Source organism: Solanum tuberosum, unplaced genomic scaffold (assembly GCF_000226075.1).
Source record: "Solanum tuberosum cultivar DM 1-3 516 R44 unplaced genomic scaffold, SolTub_3.0 scf00315, whole genome shotgun sequence".
NCBI classification, from domain to species: Eukaryota; Viridiplantae; Streptophyta; class Magnoliopsida; order Solanales; family Solanaceae; genus Solanum; species Solanum tuberosum.
This window is the reverse complement of record NW_006239239.1, coordinates 542,065-562,189: the sequence shown is the minus strand read 5'-3', so window position 1 is coordinate 562,189 and position 20,125 is coordinate 542,065. Positions and strand designations below refer to the sequence as shown.

General features: G+C 30.9%; 1 protein-coding gene across 1 annotated transcript; it reads right to left on the bottom strand.

Moving 5' to 3' along the window:
• Nucleotides 1-3,418: 3,418 nt before the first annotated feature.
• Nucleotides 3,419-5,053, bottom strand: LOC102578828 (probable membrane-associated kinase regulator 6). The gene is made up of 2 exons (XM_006360126.2): nucleotides 4,436-5,053; nucleotides 3,419-3,723 (listed from the first exon to the last, which is right to left on the bottom strand). The coding sequence occupies exons 1-2, from the start codon at nucleotides 4,899-4,901 to the stop codon at nucleotides 3,713-3,715; spliced, it is 477 nt and encodes a 158-aa protein (XP_006360188.2). The 5' UTR covers nucleotides 4,902-5,053; the 3' UTR covers nucleotides 3,419-3,712.
• Nucleotides 5,054-20,125: the final 15,072 nt, after the last annotated feature.

Here is a 20,125-nt window from a genome sequence, read left to right as displayed (position 1 = left end):
AGTTTTCATTTCCCGACAAGGCTAAGGCCTGAAATCACCGATGAGCATCACCTTTCCGACTCTAAATCATACACTCGCCTTGAGGGATATAAGCGAAACAACAAAGAACCAACACAACAACTAGTCCAGGCACAACAAGGGATCACACCTCCACCTTCCAGCTAGCATGTGGCTGACCTATGTAGTGACTTATGGGTGCTTAAGCACCTACTGCCTTTTGTGACAACATTATTATTTATGTACATAATTTAGTAATTCATTGAAATATATTAACTGAGCACCCATTATATGTAGCAATTTTCGAGATAAAAATAGTTGACCACCCAAGATACAAAATTTCTGGATCCGCCACTGCAGCTAGCAATAACCAACCGCCAAGACCACAAGAAGCAGACGAATCCAAAAGACTAAACGGGCGAAAGCAATCTCCCAACTACTACTCAGAAGGGTCAGTTCACAACTAAGCCAACCTCCTAAGCCAAATAGGCCCTACAATGGGATTGCGGCCATAGTTTAGGGGATATTTGTGCCTTATCCCCTTTCATGTAGTATTAAAATCAATCTATTGGTAATTTCATTTTTACATTTCTTAAGTCTATATTAAAGTCCATGTATGAATATTAATATCGTGTTACACGGGTGGGAAGATATTGAGTTATATAATTGCATCACATTGGTTGTCTAAGAATTATTTTTTTCTCATAGTTTATCAAAGTTATTACGTTACTCTATCTAATTCTGTAAGATTTTTGAGTTAGGTGTTCATATTTTTTCGCATTCTTTTTCTCAGCCACGGCAGTGAATCATCCAAACAATAAGAAAATTGCTATTCTCTGGCACGTGTATTTTTATATAAAAAAATTGGTACATAATTGAATTCGAATAATCACATAAAATTATTGAAACATAAATTTCTGAGTAATCAAAATAAAGATCAACAACTATTTTAACTTAAGGATATTGCTTAAACAAAGTTCAATATATAAAAGAGGTTTCACTATGAAAAAATTGAATACGTTGAGCGGAGAAGGCCTAAAATAGCCCTCAACTATTTGAATTGATATAATGTTGCCCTTCATCTACGTTTTGAGTGTGAGCAGTTAGAAATAAGGATATTTTAAGCCAAAAGTTTCAAGTCAAGGGTATCTCGGGACCAAAAGGTGGATTGAGACAATTTTGTACCAATTCAAATTGTTAAGGAGCATTTTAGGCTCCTCTTGTATGTTGAAACTTAGATGAATTTGAATTTATTCAACCCCATTTATAATTTACACCAAAGAAGAAAATTAAAGTGACACAGAAAAATTTATACCAAAGATAAAAATCACCATGCACTCAATTTATAATCGGTGAGACATGATTTATCATCCATCTTATTAAGTCACAGAGAAATTAAATCAATATGCTTTACTTCATCATTAACTTATACGTATAGAAAATATTGACTGATTTATATTGGCGCAAAACAAAAAATAGGACTATAAATTAAAGGGAGAAATTCTCAAGCAGCGCGCTAAGCCAAAGAAAGGATTCTCTAACAAAAAGGAGTTAATGAGTTTAATTACAAACTCAAGTTTTAATTTTCTACCTAAAGAATTTATTTTAACCATAGATAAGGAAGGCAAGTCAAAGCAGAAAGAAAGCCTTAGCCGGAGCAGTAGCCAGAGAAGCAAGAGCAGCAAGGCTAAAAGTGGTCTCAGGCATTCCAACTGCATGTATTAGAAAAAATGTGACTCCTTTTATAACATATTTTCGAACTCACTTTTTTTTAATCTTTTAAAAGCAGAGGCGAATTTAAGATTTGAAAATTTTGGTGCACTAATAAATTTAAAATATATTTTTAAAAATAAGGCTCTAGTTGGATTTAAACCCTGGTCTCTCAGGTGGTTTCTTTAGCTTATACCAACAACACAAGGGAAATCCTATACTCCCCATGGGTGCAACGTTAATTCTATCCATATATATATATATATATATATATATATGATTTTTTTCCAAAATTAACGAGTGCACGTGCACCCCGAATGTGGGTCCACCTCTGTTCAAAAGCATACTAAGGAGCTTTTGTTACTTAGTCATTGGTGCAAAAGATGAGGATGACCAGTACCCTTTTTCAACAAATAGATTTGAAATATAATTTGTATTTTTTCGGATTACACTTTTATTATAAATTAATAGAACTTTAAGTCCTTTTCGCAGATAAAAACAATTCACTAGGCGATCATATTCCACAATCATGGTTGTTAAAGAAAATAATTAGGAGGAGCGTCAAAAAAGGCAGAGGGAGACCTGATTTGAAGTTGATAAATATAAGATTATACTTTTTAAAATTTATTAAATTATTCTAAATTAATTTTTTTTATATATCTATTTAATAAATTTTAAATATAAATATTGAATTTAGACTAAAGTTACTGATTTGATCGAAACCATAATTGAAGCGCTATGCTCCTCCGTTGGTTCAAAGAAACAAAAAGTCAATCCACGACCATAGTCCTTATGCTAGAATTTCATGCTTTTGTAAAATCTTTTTTGAAAGGTCCCCACAATATCATCAATCATCATTTTTGAAAATTATGATGCTTCATCCTTGGCTTTGAAAATTTGTACATACATGTAACTTTTTCTAGTTATTTTAGAAGCTTTATAAAAAAAAAAAAAAAAATTAAAATATCTATTTAAATGAATCAATATTCTTGGTTTTTTGGGGACATTTTTCATGTGAATTTCATTTGCATATTGTTTATGTTGGGCATTAAAATGTTAAATTAGGTTTTAGGCCTAACTCACACCTCAAAAGCTAGCTCAAAGGGAGGAGGATTGTCCAAGCCTTATAAGGAGTCCACTCATCTCATTAACCACCGATGTGGGACTTTTGTCATTCTTTAACACCCCACCTCACGCCCAGTGCTTAGCATCTGGTGCGTGGGCAATTTTGATTTTGGGGGCCCCAACATCGGGTGAGACGGGCCCTGCTCTGATACCATGAGTGGACTCCTTATAAGGCTTGGGCAATCCTCCTCCCTTTGAGCTAGCTTTTGGGGTGTGAGTTAGGCCTAAGACCTAATCTAACATAAAAAGGGAGGAGTTGAAATTACTTAGCCGCATACAAAATGAATAGGAAAAAAAAATATGCACAATCTTTTATAGTAAGTTCTATTTAAAATATTAGAAAAATCGTATTAAAGAAAAACAATATGATTTTTCTAATAGTAACATTATCAATTTTTTTATGATGATGATATAAAATGAACTCCAAAATTCAAATTTGTTTGAAGCTGATGCATAGATGATTGTTGTCTCATCATATATCGACATTTTAAGTTTTAAAAGTCTTCTAGATATACAAATATTATGACACCTTTAAAATTATAAATTTTAAAAGTTTTTTAAAAAATAATTCATATATAATAAATAACGTCACATAAATTAAAACCAGAGTATAAAAATATCATTACATATATGACTTTACAAAGCAGAAAGCAAGACATTTTCCAAGTCGGAAAGTGATTGTTCCTTGAGAGAAAAGGGGAAAACACAAGGACAAACAATGTGAGTCATTAAGATTCTCTGTCTCCTCAAAACTTTCAACAACACAAAAAAAATATTTTTCATACATCTCTTGTCTTTTTTTCTTAATTTCTTTCTTCTATATATCATTCAAGTAGACTTTCATTTCTTCCTTGCTAGTACTGGAAAAAACCTTCACTTATTACTCATCACCTGAAATAGACAAATTAAGTTTTAACTATCAGTATAATGAATAAAGGAGGTATGTTAGCGGCAATTATTAAGCAGTAATAATATGATCTGAATATGTACAACCAACACTCTAATATAAATGTTGTTAAAGGTTTTAGTAACTATGAATATAATGACTTGAACTCAATTATCGCTAAATGTTTGTAAAAAAAATCTATTGCCATTAAATGTATCTTTTATTGTAGTGTATAATAATTGTAGTTTATATATGCATTAACTATATATTAATACTTCTTAATACCAAACTAATAGAAGTAGTAGTATAAACTATCAAGAAAATGCTTTTTAGACCTATAATAAACTCAATCCAAAATTTTAGTTCATGAGATAGAAAATTGTAAAAGAATGTACATACTAGAGATACAACAACTCATTCTTCTAACATGTCCAACATGTTCAAAACTAGACAAATAAAATTTAATACCAATATTGTAAAGTAAATAAATTGCCAAATTTAACTTATGATATGAGAATCGTTTAAAATCATATAAAGAGAGAACACACAAGCAAAAACAGTTATGAATTTGATTGAGGAGCGGTAAGAAGAATGGATCGGAGATCTGGATCAAATTAATTACTAAAGAAAACCTTACTTTTTATTTAAATATAGGGCGAAATTAATTAAGTCATTAAATATAGAGAAGAAGTTGATGAGTATGAGATATATATATACCATTAATAGTTCTTTTGCAATGAAGAACAGCTTCATAAATAGATGCCTCAGAATCACAAGATCTGCGCCAATCCTCTTCAGAATAATTAGCTATACTTGTCCTTGGAGTCAAAGATGTTCCTTCAGAACTTTCCCACTTCTTCATTAACATTGGTCCATCCAGCACCTTTGTACTAGTACCACTTTTGCACCCAAAACTCATTTTCTTCAGAAAATCCAACAATTTCTGAAATATCCCAACCTTATGCAGCACTTGTTCATCAGAACTCGAAGGCTCCGCCATATTATTTTTCATTATCAATTCCTCCTGATCAGATATCGCAAAATTGAAATCATGTCGATTAACATTAGAGAATCTCTTAGAAGGAGAAAGTGAAGGATCCATTTCAATGAACGCCGATTCTTCTTCTTCTTCTTCCATATTGCTATTGAAATTATTAGCTAATATCTTCGGGTAATTGTCCATCTCCACTCGCTTTGATTTTTCTGCATACAAACAAGATCAGACACATGAAAAAATATGTGAAGGGGTCTCAACTCTCAATCTCATCAAGTTTTACATGGAAAGTAAGTTATATGGGGTCACACTACGTAGTCAATTTTTAACGTGTGATATAAGGAAGTTTGTTATTATCTACTGCTTAATACTCCCTCCGTCCCATATTATAAGTCATCTTTTCCATTTGCATTTGCATTAAGAAATAAGATAATTTTACCCTTATGACCTTATTTAATGTTTGTTTATGACAACTTTATAATAAATGATGAAATGTTAGATTTCAAAAATATAAATGCATTTGGATGACTATTTAAATTTTACTTTTTGAAGCCAAATTTTTTCACCAATTGATCCAAAAAATTAAAAAAATCAAGTTTTTCCCACCTCAATTTTTCTATATATTTTGTGTAAAATGTTTTTTTTAATATATTTTTATATATAAATTCTTAAAGCAAACATGACAACATCACAAAATAATTCAAATTCCATTACTTCAAATTGATCTAAATTTTCCTGCTGAATCTGATGTTATTGATAATGAAATTAGACGACAAATGAATTTAGTTCTAGTTCGACAAATCATTTGTTTTTTGTATTTAAATGGTGCATAACTCCTTTATTTGGATCTTGATTTTTCTCAATTTGGCCTTCACATGTTTTGGTTGAGTCTTCTATTTTATATCCTTTGAACTTTTGAAATGTCATCTTCCTTGATAAAATTTGTTGAAGCTTCAACTTTCAAGATTATTTTGAATTTTCTTCATCTTTTATTTTAATTTGTTTGTTGATGTTTTTTTTTTCAAAATCAGATTTTATAGAATAAGTAATGAATAAAGAAAGTAGTTAATTAATGAATGAAGTACTCTCCCAATGAAATTAATTACTTGTAGATTTCCTAGGTTAATCAAAGTAAATACATTTTCAAGATTAATTAATTAATCAATCAAGGGTATAATGGGCAAAATATGGTAATTTATGCATAAATTTTATAAAATGACATATATTGTGGTCCAACTATTTTTAGAAATGGGTGACTTATAATATGGGACGGAGGGAGTAATATGAAAGATTGTATAATTTAATTTTTTTATACACAGCCAATACATCAGTACTAAATGATCTTTTCTGATTCCATATATAGTAAAACCTCATTAAATCAATATAGGTGAGACCATCAAAATCATTATATCTTATTCAATTATTATCATATTTATTGAATTTATACTTTAGAAAAATTATGAAATATAAAGTACAATGTGTGTGTGATTCATTGTAAATTTTTTTTTGTTAAATGATTCATTGTAAAAATAAATTCATTATACATAATGCTCATTGTTTCTTAATAATCAAATTAATATTATTCATTGTATCTTTACTAAAATATATTCAATGTATGATGGTGAGAGGATAAACTATAAGAGCAACAAAGGAAATTTGTTTAAACACTATATCCAGAAATGACTTCTCATTTAAAAAGTGTCATAAAATCAACAATGACATATCAAATACGTAAATTATTATGTGAGTACAAAAGAGATCATTCCTCGTGCACTTAAAAAGATTTGCAGTCGTGGCAACATCGAAATTTTTGAATGCAATAAGAATAGTTAAAGATGAACTTCAACTAGATTTCAATTTTAATTAAAAAAACAAAACAATAGAGTCATATTTTACTTACTTGTCTTAGACATATTTATATTTTAAAGAATTATTAATTTATAATATTAATGAAACCATATATTTATATAGGTGTCTTTTGAAAATAATATATTATCTTATTATCTTATCGGAATGAGTGGTTTTTTTCATTGACTCAAGTTGAGACCGAAGAAAAATATTATCTTAGAAAGATTATTAATTTATCGAGTATTAATTTAGTAGTTTTACTGTATAACTGGTTTTGATAATAATTAAATTTATTTAAAAATATATAAAATTAAGAAAAATAAAAAGTCATTTATCAATGTTTTTTTTGTCAAAAATTCATTCTTATTACCTAATTAATGAAATGTTACTTAAGTGAGATGTTTTTTCGAGAAAACATAAAAGGTAGTTTAGAAATGATTTGAGATTATTAAATATCTTCTAAAAGAATGTGTAAAAATAAAAAAGACAGATAATATGAAGAAAAAGAAAACCGTATTATTTTGATCGAAAGACTCTAATCCTTTTGCTAACAATAATATTTTAGTCTGGTTGGTTGTCTGCTACAGACCAATTCCATATATTAAGCAACATAAAATATTATGTCACGTATTCTAATAAATAATATTATATTAAAAAAATATTATATATAATGTATCAATCTTGTAATAAAAAAATACAATAATATATAAAATTATACACAAATATTGGCTAAACTGAATAACAAACTCAAAATATGAGTTATGTGGATAAATATTTTCTCACAAGAAATATAAAGTGTATTAATTAATATTAATAAAATAAAATAAAATGAAGGAGTAAAGAAATAGATAAGTAAACCCCACTGGCAACTTGCACTCATGAACATGTATTATATTACATCTAAAGCTTACTCTTAATTATACTAATTAATTCTAGTATATTTACAGCAACTAAACTTCATAAAGAAGCTATGACTTTATTGGAATGGACAATAATAGCCAAGAAATTAAAATGTCTGTTAGTAATAAACATGTTGATGCACTCATGTCCACAATCCCCAAACTAAAATAATTAAAGCCATAGAATAATGAAAATTGTACCACAAGCTTACAAATTACACATTATACACAAATCTTCTGATTTTGTAATTAGTGTTAAACGAGTTAATTACATCATATTCTTACTCTTTTCAAATTACAATTTTTTTTTAAATTTGTTGAAATTCGAATACATTCCAAAACGTCTTAGTACATCACATCTTGATTTGGATACATTGTTCAACGTCCTGATACATCGCCTCTCAGTTTCGGATACATCACTCAATGTCCCGATACATCATGTACATCTCGATACATCGAGTATAGTGATGTATCCGATCTGTACATCGCGTAAAGTGACGTATCCGAAGCGTTTCGATACATCGTGTACGTTCTGATACATTGTGTATAGTGATGTATCCAATTGATACATCGCGTAAAGTGATGTATCCGAAAATAGGAGAGAGTAGGGATTATGTAATTTTTTCAAATGATAAGAATTTTAGAGAATATAATAAAATAAATTGTGTATTTAGATAATTTTCAAGTTGGTCCTAACGAAAGCACCCGAGAAGATAAACACGTCGCACACAAAACTTCAAAGTCGACATAACATCGCTAAGTATTTTAAATCTCCAAATTTGGGCAAGTTTTACACAGAAGTATAGTTCCACAATTTAGTTTGATAGTTCCATTTAGTATGTTTTATGAGTTAACCATCTACTAGTGTAGTCGTGGTATATTTACGATACAATATAAAAAAATAGGTATATTTTATTTTTTAATTAACTTGGCTAAAATTAAATGACTTTTACGCGATAAAAGTTAGAAAATGAGTAATTTTTGTGTGATAAATTTTAAATTGAATGACTTTTATGTGACAATAAGTAGAAATATAACTTTTGTGTGATAAATTCAGAATTAGATGACCATCAGATTTTTGTGAAATATAAGGTGCACATAAATGTGGGATTAAAATTATTATCAAATTATATCATGGCTATTGATAACTATTAGGTTAGGGAGATCCTCAATTTAGAATTGAATACGCAAAAGCAAAAATAGAGAAGAATATATAAATTAGAAATAAGGATATGCGAAATGTGAAGGAACAACTCAAGAATATTAAAAAAAAACATGTTCAAAATTCTTGACTAGATTCAAGTAAAAACATATAGATTTATGAAAAGAAATTTAATGATTTTACTTGAGAAAATGAATCAAAATGATAGATCTGGATCTTGACTATTTTACTAGTACATTAAGACAATAATTAGTACGTAAAAAGTAGAAAGTAGAAACTAGTCGTTTTATAAAAAATACCAAACAGAAACCAAAGATATATATCACAAAAATAAATTACCTTATATGTAAAGGTTGAAACGGAAGCATGTCAATAATCAATAAAACTTATATGATATCTAGATAATAAAAACGTGATTGAGAAATTACTAACCTCTTGAAGTCATTGCACAGTTCATTCAAAGCAAAGCTATTTAAGTCTGCAACTTTCTACTAAAATCAGATCAATTTCTCCAATGAAGGAACCTTTTTTCTCCAAAAAGGCTATGTGCGTTTTAAAATTTTATATCATTTAAAACGTTACAAATCTGATTCTACAAAACCAGTTAAATACAGTCAAAACTTGTAGATATTAGTGCTTTTAAAATATTTTTTTCTTTTCAAAATTTATTAACTAATCAAGCATAGTATGGATCACAGATTTAATAATAGAGTCTTCCAATTACGTTATTGATTCGTAAATGAATTAATTCTACCATAATAAATTACAGATTATTTCACTAAATATTCGTAATTACACTGCTCAATTTAAGCTTGAAATCAAACATTAAGTTTTACTTAACTTCCTATGTTAGAATTATCGATATCAATCAATTAGATTAAATGAAAATTTAATGGGTGAAAATCATTTTCACCCCAAATTTTGCTTTTAAAATAAAACTCCCCCCCCTCAACTTTAAACAATAATCAAACTCCTCCGTTTATCCTAATTAAAATTTTAAAATGTCTATCATACTCTTTCATTATTAGCTTTTTTTAGTTCTTTAAAAATCATGACATTATCATTTTCTTGAATTCATGTAACAATTTTTTCATAAAGCATAAACCTTTTCTCTTGGACGAAAAAAGTGAGAAATATAAATTAAGTATATAAGCTAATGATGTTTTATAATGAAGTAAATTAGCATAACGAAAAAATAATATTTTTATTAATAATAATCCAAACTCTAATATTTATTCATATAAGCGAAAATATCAGAGAATAATAGCTATACAAATATATTTCGATGTAAGAAATACAAAGTAATTAATTTAATTAAGGTCAATTTATATAGATTTTAAACTATAATTTATGTAACACTCCATTAATGTCAATCAAAACATGTTTATTTATATATGCAATAGAGAATGTCCCCGCTATTTATATTATTTGACCTTCATTCTAAAAATAGTTGTTTCGATTTACTTATCCAATTAATGAAATCAAAAGAATTTTTAAATATTTTTATTTCTACCCTTAATATTAAATAATTGCATAAAGTAATAATAGTCGTATATACACACGCTAATGCATATTATCTATATTGAAATAACAGTCATAAAATAACATTACATTTTGTAACAAATTTATAAAAATATTATTCTACTTAAAATGTTAACGAACTTAAAGAAAAAGTTATAAAAACCTACGTTAAAAAATAAATTATATACAATATAAAGAGGTATTACATATATGTGGCATAACAAGGGTAAAATGAGCAATACATATAATAAAGGGGGAAGTTTGATTATTGTTCAAAGTTGAGGGGGGAGTTTGATTTTTGAAACAAAGTTGGGAGATGAAAGTGATTTTCACCTCAATTTAATTAATTGATTAATTTAATTCCTTATTATTATACTTAACTTATTTCATATGATGGATATAAAATCTAGATGCATAATTTTCACATGAAATTTATAAGCAATCATAAAGAGGCATCATCAGTTAAAGGTTGCGACATGATTTTTATCAACTAATTATTATTTCATTAATATTATTATCATCCAATCTATCAAGAATGTATTAACCCACGATAGGATTTCATCTTTTGATAGATCAAGATAATAAAATAAATTCCTTTGACCATACAATTATGTCAAGATTAAGAGTATAAGTACATTTAATAATCTAGAGAAGTTGTTTATAAATATTTAGAATATAAACAAGTATCTCTACTTGATCCGTTCAATACACACACAAAATACATTAGCAAAAGAATTCGGAATGGAGCTATTCCCATAGTCAAGATTAGTGGTGGTAAATGGACGGTAGGGTCAAATTTGGACGGGTTGAAAATGGGTTAACATAAAATGGGTAATAATTCAACCCGCCCATATTTGATATGGGTAAAAATATGGGTGGATTCATTAAAGAGAGAGTACTCATGATATATTAATGATACAAAATATAAAAAATTAGTGTAATTTATTTTTTAATTAACTTGGTTAAAATTAAATGACTTTTACGCAATAAAAAATCAAAAACAAGTAATTTCTATGTGATAAATTTTAAATTGAATTATTTTTATGTGACAAAAAGTAAAACTATAATTTTTGTGTGATAAACTCAAAGTTGGATGACCACCAGTGAAATTTATCCTGAAAAATCATGTGCATATATTTGTGAAATATAAGGTGTGCATAAATGTGAGCTTAGAATAATTATTAAATTATATTACGGCTGTTGATAACAACTAGGTTAGGGAGATTTCAAATTTAAAGTTGAATAGTGCAAAAGCAAAAATAGAGAAGAATCTAAAAAAAATAGAAATAAGAATATGTGAAATTTGAAGGAACAACACAAGAATTTTCAAAAACGCGATGTTCAAAATTCTTGACAAGATTCAAGTAAAAACTATAGATTATGAGAAGATATCTAATGTTTTACTTGAAAAAATGAATCAAAGTGATAGATTCGGATGTTATGAGTACCTTAAGATGACAATTATTATGTAGAAAGTAGAAATTAATCATTTTATTAAAAAAAAATATTAAAAAGGAATCAAAGATATATATATCACAAGAAGAAATTACCTTACATCATATATGAAACTAGTAAAGATTGAAACGAAAGCATGTCAACAATCAATAAAACTTACATGATATCTAGACAATAAAAACATGATATTACTGTAGATATTACTGCTTCTAGAATATTCAAAACGTTACAAATGTGACTCTAGAATACTAGTTAAATATAGTCAAAACATGTAGATATTACTGCTTCTAGAATATTCTTTTTCTTTTCGAAATTCATTAATTAATCAAGCATAATATGGATCATAAATTTAATAATTGAGTCTTCCAATTACGTTATTGATTTGTAAATGAATCAATTAATTCTACCATAATAAATTACAGGTTATTCCACTAAAAATGTAATTGCACTAGATTTAATTTTGAAATCTAACATTAAATTTTATTTAACTCCCTATGTTAGAATTACCGTTATCAATCGATTAGATTAAATTTGTGACAATTAATTTATTGATTAATTTAATTCTTTATTATTATACTTAACTTATTTCATGTGGTGGATATAAAATCTAGATGCAGAGTTTTTCACATGAAATTTATAAGCAATCATAAAGGGGCATCATCAATCTCAAGGTTGAGACATGAATTCTATCAACTAATTATTATTTTGTGATTTATTATCATCCAATTTATCAGGAATGTACTAACCCACGATAGAGTTTCACATTTTGATAGATCAAGATAATAAAATAAATTACTTTGATCTTATAACTACATCAAAGATTAAGAGTATAAGTACATTTAATAATCTAGAGAAGTTGTTTACAAATATTCAGAATATAAACAAGCATCTCTACCTGATCTGTTCAATATACAAAAAATATATTAGCACAAGAATTCGGAATGGAGCTATTCTCATAGTCAAGATCAAATTATATTTAATCTTGTGTTACAATCATCAAGATGTTTGTATAATTCCATCTTTGATTGTGAACATAAATTTATAATTTATAAGGATCGATAATTTTAATCTTTCTTGTATGAGCTAAATAACCACATACACTAAATCATCTACTATATAAGTAAATGACATATATGTTGGCACAATGATCTATTCAAACAATTTTTTATTAAATCAAAGTAAACAAAATAAATATTCTTTACATAGGATGAAAAGATAATAGTATACCTTAAACCATATGGTTAGTAATATATTCTAACAATCTCTCACTTAAATTATAACTATGCACTCACAACTCTAACACACATTCCTTCCACGTGATTATCAAACATTTTGCTACGTTAAAACTCTTTGTAAATGGATTCGCCAAATTGTTCTTTGACTCAATTTTCAAAACTCTCACATAATCACCCCTATAAGTTATGTCCCAAATCAAGTGATATTTTCTCTTAATGTGTTTGCTTTTCTTATGACTTCGTGGTTCTTTTGATCATTAACTAGGATCGAAATATTCAATTAAAAAAGACGAAGCTGGAAAGGAGAGGAAGAATTTGAAAAGGAGAACTTGGTTATGGAAAAAGACTCTTGAATTGGGTTGATTACAAATGACTAATGTCATCTTTATTTATACTTGTGTAAGGATGATTCTAGATACTATTCTATATGCATCTATAAGACCAATTGATACAAGTTAGGTGTACACGAGCTGAGGTGGCAAAAATAGTATGTGATGTGGCAAGTTAGTTAGAGTGTGACAGTTATAAATTCAGATTCTATTATTAGATTAAATTCTATAAATGTAGCAACTACAGGTAAGATGAGGCATTCATGAAATAATATATGATTCTTTCTTTCTTTTCTACATTCAATCCAGTCTCAATTCTCGATTATAACCCGGATTTGGCTATCATCATTTTCTAGTTCTATCTCCTAGATTAACTAATTCCATTACAGATTGCTTAATTGCATCAATTGGTATCAGAGCCATTGATTCTCGGCTCAATAATCATGGTATTTCGTGACAGAAATCAGAATAAATCAAGTGAGGAAGTTGATGAGAAACTTTCTCAGATTCAAGATCAATTGCAAAAGCTAATTGAGGGAATGTCAAGTATATACGAGAGGACTATTCAAGCTGATAAGGAGCTTCTGGGAATCAAGAAAATCCTAGGTTCTATGGCATTGAAGGAAAAAGAAAAAGAGCATGGAAGAGCAGAATCTTCAACTAATAGGAGTTGTCCAGTAGGGATTCATACTGAAGGTCGGAACAAGGATTCCATGGAGGAGGATCTGGGTATAATGGTAATGGAAATTTTTTCACTCGATTTTCTGGTTGTGATTTGTGTACTTGGTTGTACAAAGTTGATCAAGTTTTTTCTATGGATGAAGTTCTTTTCGAGCAAAAGGTTAAGTTAGCTTCAATTCATCTGGATGGTGAAGTTATTGCTTGGCACAGGTCATATATGAATTCTCAAAATATTGGTAATGACCTTTCCTGGACAGAGTATGTTTTGGCCTTGAATGAGCGATTTGGAGAAAGATTTGAAGATCCAATGGAGGCATTAAAAATTATAGTGTTAGGGACTACCAGACATAATTTGATAGGTTATTAACAGGGGTCAATCTATCAACTGAGAATGCTATAAATTGTTTTTAGGGAGGTTGAAACCAAAATTGAACAAAGCAGTCAAGATTTAAGCATCAAGGACTTTAATGCAGGCTTATAAGGTTACTAGGCTACATGAGGGTGTTTTTTAGGCTCAAGCTCATACACGGGGTTTCAAATCAGTTCAGAAAGGGTCTAATGCTATTTTGCCTACTCCAAATTAGTTCAAGTCTCAGAATTATCAAAAACCACCAACACACCAATCTAATTTTGTTAAGCCAAATAGGTTTATAAGATTGACTATAGCTGAGATGGATGCAAAAAGGGCCAAGGGCTTGTGATTTTTTGTGTGATGAAAAGTATGTAGTAGAACATAATTGCAGAGCCAACAAGCAGTTGCTCATGGTGGAGTTACTAGAAGATGATGGATTCATGGAGTAGGAAGGAAATGAGGTAGTACAAAAAGTGATTGAAAGTCCACAAGCAGGGGATGAACTCATGAATATTTCATTGCAAGCTTTCACTGGAACTATTGGTTATTAAGACCATTAGGGTGACTGGATATCATGAAAAGAGGCCCTTACAAGTTTTAATTGACACTGGAAACACCCATAACTTCATTGACTAGGAGGTGGCTAAGAAGTTAGGTTGCAATGCTAGTGTTATAGATGAACCATCTGTTAGTGTAGCAGATGGTAGACAAGTGCAAACTGCTTCAGTCTGTAAGAACTTTCAGTGGTTACTACAGGGTACTACATTCTCATACAACTTCTTGTTATTGTCATTGGGAAATGTGGATATTGTATTGGGAGTACAATGGTTAAATACTCTTCGAAGAATTATGTTTGATTTTAAAAACAGAACTATATAGTTCATGTATCAAGGGAAGAAACATGTATTGAGAGGATCCAGTAGCCAACTCAAACCATCAATGACCAGTTCTTTGATCAAGCGAGTGGGATTTGAAGCTCACTTCTACATGATGGAAGTGGTTAGTACTGAAGTGCCAGAAACATATTGTCATAACATACATGCTACACAAGGTATAAAGTTACATCCTGCATTATTTGTCTTAGTGCAACAGTGTTCTAGTATCTTTGAAGCACCAACTACACTACCTCCTCATAGAGGATCATTTGATCATAAAATACCTCCTATTGAATCTGCAAACCCAGTGAATAAAAGACCATATAGATATCCTAGTATAAAAAAGGACATTATAGAAAAACTAATTCAAGATGTCAAATCAAGGAGTAATCCAACATAGTACCAGTCCCTATACTTCTCCTGTGATGTTAGTAGGGAAAAAAGATGGAAGTTGGAGGTTATGTGTCGATTATAAGGAGTTAAATCAATTGACAGTAAATGATAAATTTCCTATAGCCATTATTGAAGATCTGTAATAGGAATTATGTGGAGCTTCTGTATTTTCTAAGATAGATCTTAGAGTTGGCTATCACCAATTAAGGATGATTGAGGGTGATACATATAAAACAACCTTCAGGACTCATGAAGAGCATTATGAATTCTTGGTTATGCTTTTTGGCTTGACTAATGCTCCATCTTCATTTCAAGGCCTTATGAACTCGGTCTTCAAACCATTATTGCGGAAATCAGTGTTAGTTTTCTTTGATGATATCTTGAATTTCAGCAAAACTATGGCTACTCATATTGATTATGTTAAGGTTGTATTTGATCTTATGATTCAACATCAGTTGTATGCTAAAATGTCTAACTGTGCTTTTAGTGTGCCTAAGGTAGATTATTTAGGCTATATTATTAGTGCAGATAGTGTAACTACTGATTCGAAGAAAATATTGGTTGTTCAGCCGTGGCCGCTACCTATTAACCTTAAACAGTTAAGAGGGTTTTTAGGTCTTGCTGGGTATTACAAAAAGTTCATAAAAGGATTTGGGGCATTCTGTAGACCATTACACGACTTACTAAAAAAAGAGGGGTTCTTATGGAGTGATGCTGCCACCAAGGCATTTGAAAAGCTAAAATTAACTATGGCGTTTGCTCTTGTTCTGGCAATGCCTGATTATGGGCAATCGTTTATTGTGGAGACAGATGCTAATGACAAACGTATTGGAGTTGTGTTGATGCAGAAAGGGCATCCAATTGCTTTCATTAGCAAGTCTTTAGCTCCCAGACATCAAGTTATGTGTGTCTATGATAGAGAGTTGTTAGTACTCATTTTTGTTGTTTCGAAATGGTCTCATCACTTGTTAGGAAGGCAGTTCATTGTCAAAACTGATCAAAAAGCATTGAAATATCTGTTGAATCAGCATATCCATACTGATTTCCAAGTGGCTTGCATCTCCAAGCTTATGGCTTTTGATTTTTGTATTGAATACAAGAAAGGGATTGAGAACAAAGTTGATGATGCTTTGTCCAGGAAACCTAATGCTGAGTTATTGGCAACGTCATTGCTTAGTCCTCATAACTCTCTATTGGATCAGATTAAAGCTTCTTGGAGCTCTGATCAATCATTGCAAGGAATTATTGCTAAGGTGAAGACATTTCTCTATAAATATTTTATTTGGCATAACAATCAGTTGAGGTGGAAGGGTAGATTGGTGGTCGGTGCTGATTCTGAACTCAAAAGGTCTATCATTGCACTTTGACATGACTCTACTCAAGGGGGTCATTGTAGATAGTGAAATTTTATTGATAAATCCATATTAAATTTTGGATTAATCCATAAATTCATGATATATTGACCAAGTCAAATTACTGGTTAATAAAGTCGGATTAATATTTAAGTCAAAATATATGACTTAAATAAAGTCCAAGTCACATTTGGGTCAGTCCATTAAGTTGACAAGACAAGCCCAACTCATGTTCTTCAAGCCCAAGGACCAAAATTGCTTGGACAAAAATACACCTAAAACCCTAGCTCAAGCCTATATAAATAGGTCTTCATAAGACCAGAAGAAAGGAGGAAGAAAAGAAGAAGACACGTAGAAATACATAGAGAATCATTGCTCTTCAGTGGTGATCTGCAAGTCTTCTGCATAGAAAGAAGTCTTCGCTCCAAGTGTTGAGCCGCAAGTACAAAGAAGTGCATACAAAGAAGTCTTCGCTCCAAGTGTTGAGCTGCAAGTACAAAGAAGTCTTCGCTCCAAAAGTTGAGCCGCAAGTATTCCATCAAATCAAGAACATCATTGAAGAGAAGAATCAGGGGATTACATATTTTTTCTTAAAGATTTTATAAAGATTGTAACCTTCGCATAAATTCAAATACAAATATTGTTGTTTGCTTGCTATTTTCCTTTTCTGTTTGCTATATTTCAGGATTGAAACTTTAGATGCTTACAAATTGGCATGCCCAGTGGGACAATCTTTACCTCTCATCTCTTCTCTTTAAGAAAATCAAAGTTCAAAAACGCCGAGATGACTTTAAAGAAGATCAACTCAAAATCTGCATCTGCATTTAAATTTGGATCTGCACCTGTATCTGCATCTGCATCTGCATCCGCAAAAAATGATGGATCCAAATTTTGCATTGGTGAGGAAAACATCCTTGATATTACTGCGGGAAGCATGAGACCTGTCACAAGGAACCAAGCCAAATTGCTACGACAACAAGCCTCCCAAGTGTCGTCTGAATCTGCTGCTATTGTCTTTGGTTCATCTCCAAAATGTGTACAGTCTCCTGCAAAAGCCGCAAAAGAATCCATCGCTGAGATGGTCGAGAGGGTTCTTGCCCGATTGAGCCTATCTATATCCAAAACGTCATTCGATGCAGCCGTCAATGATGTCTTAAGCACAGGATCTACCCCAAACAACATGTTTGCATATCATGTTTGGGAAAATCAATATTATTCTCCATCACCTACGATGATAATGCACATGATGGTGGTCGAAACTTCTACCATAGAAAAACAACTTGCATATTTGACGAAAGCAGTTGAAGGCCTATCAAAGCACATCAAAGGTTAAGACGTCCAAATTACCAAGTTGACAAACATGATGGAGAACATGGAGAAAAGAGAATCCACTCAATTATGTGAAAATCTTTATAAAACTCAGGAGAAAACAGAGTCCTTCACAAAACAAGAAACAATCATCGAGGAGTTTCAAGTGTTTGCCGAAGGTCTGATTCATGTTAACAAATTGAATTATTTCATCAAAGAGGCTATCAAAGATAAATCTGAGTCCACGTCTAAGTCTTCTCTCATATATTTAAAGTCGTATTCCCAAAGAATTGATGACATAAAAATACATGTTGGCTATCAACCTCCTAAGTTGCAGCAATTCGACGGCAATGGAAATTCAAAACAACACATAGCACACTTCATTGAAACCTGCAACAATGTTGGAACATACGGTGACTACCTCGTCAAACAGTTTGTTCGCTCCCTTAAGGGAAATGCTTTCGATTGGTACACGGATTATTCTCCATCACCTACGATGATAATGCACATGATGGTGGTCGAAACTTCTACCATAGAAAAACAACTTGCATATTTGACGAAAGCAGTTGAAGGCCTATCAATGTACATCAAAGGTCAAGACATCCAAATTACCAAGTTGACAAACATGATGGAGAATATGGAGAAAAGAGAATCCACTCAATTATGTGCAATGCTTCATGAAACTCAGGAGAAAATAGAGTCCTCCGCAAAACAAGAAACAATTATCAACGAGTTTCAAGTGTCTGCCGAAGGACTGATTCCTATTGACAAATTGAAGGATTCATAAAAGAGGCTATCAATGATAAATCTGAGTGCACGTCAAAGTCTCCTCTCACATATGCAAAGCCGTATTCTCAGAGAATTGATAACCTAAAAATACACGTTGGCTATCAACCTCCTAAGTTGCAGCAATTCGACGGCAATGGAAATTCAAAACAACACATAGCACACTTCATTGAAACCTGCAACAATGTTGGAACATACGGTGACTACCTCGTCAAACAGTTTGTTCGCTCCCTTAAGGGAAATGCTTTCGATTGGTACACGGACCTTGAGTCTGGTTCCATTGATAGTTGGAAACAAATGGAGAAAGAATTCCTCAATCGCTTCTATAGCACAAGGCGCGTTGTGAGCATGATAGAAATTGCAAACGCCCGTCAAAGAAATGATGAACAAGTCATTGACTTCATAAATCGCTGGAGGAGCTTGAGCCTTAACTGCAAAGATCGCCTTAGTGAAACTTCTGGGATCGAAATATGCATCCAAGGTATGCATTGGGATCTTCGTTACATATTGCAAGGCATAAAGCCTAAAACGTTTGAAAAACTAGCAACGCGTGCTCATGATATGAAACTGAGTATGACTTCAAATGGAGATAAGGAGTTGTCCAACTTTGAAACTTACAAAGAAAATAAATTGACATTGAGGATGAGGACAAGTTTTCATCCGAAACCGAAAGTGAAGAGTCTATGTAAGTTGACATGCTCCTTGATGTACGAGCCTAAACTGCAAATCATAATGCTCATCGATGCACGAGCCTAAAATGCATGTCATAAAACTCATCAAATTCAAGCTAAATTTTCGAACTCCAAAGCTCCTCAAATTCAAGTTAAGTCTTCAAATCAAAATACTTATAGCTCATCAAATTCAAGCTAAGTCTTCATGGCGTAAAACTCATCAAATCCGAGATAAATACTCCATGTCGTGAAGTTCGTTGAGTTCAAGTTGTCTTTAAGTCATGAGACTTCTCAAAATTGAGCAAAATCTTCAAGTTTCAAAGCTCATCAAATTCGAGCAAAACCTTCAAATCAAAATGTTCATTGACGCACAAGTCAAAAAAATATATGTCATAAAGCACATCAAATTTGAACTAAGTTTTCAAGACAAAAAGTTTCTCAAATTGGAGCAGAATCTTCAAGTCTCAAAGCTCGTCAAATTCAAGCAAAATCTTCAAATCAAAATGATCCTCGACGCATGAGCCAAAAATGCATGTCATAAAGTTC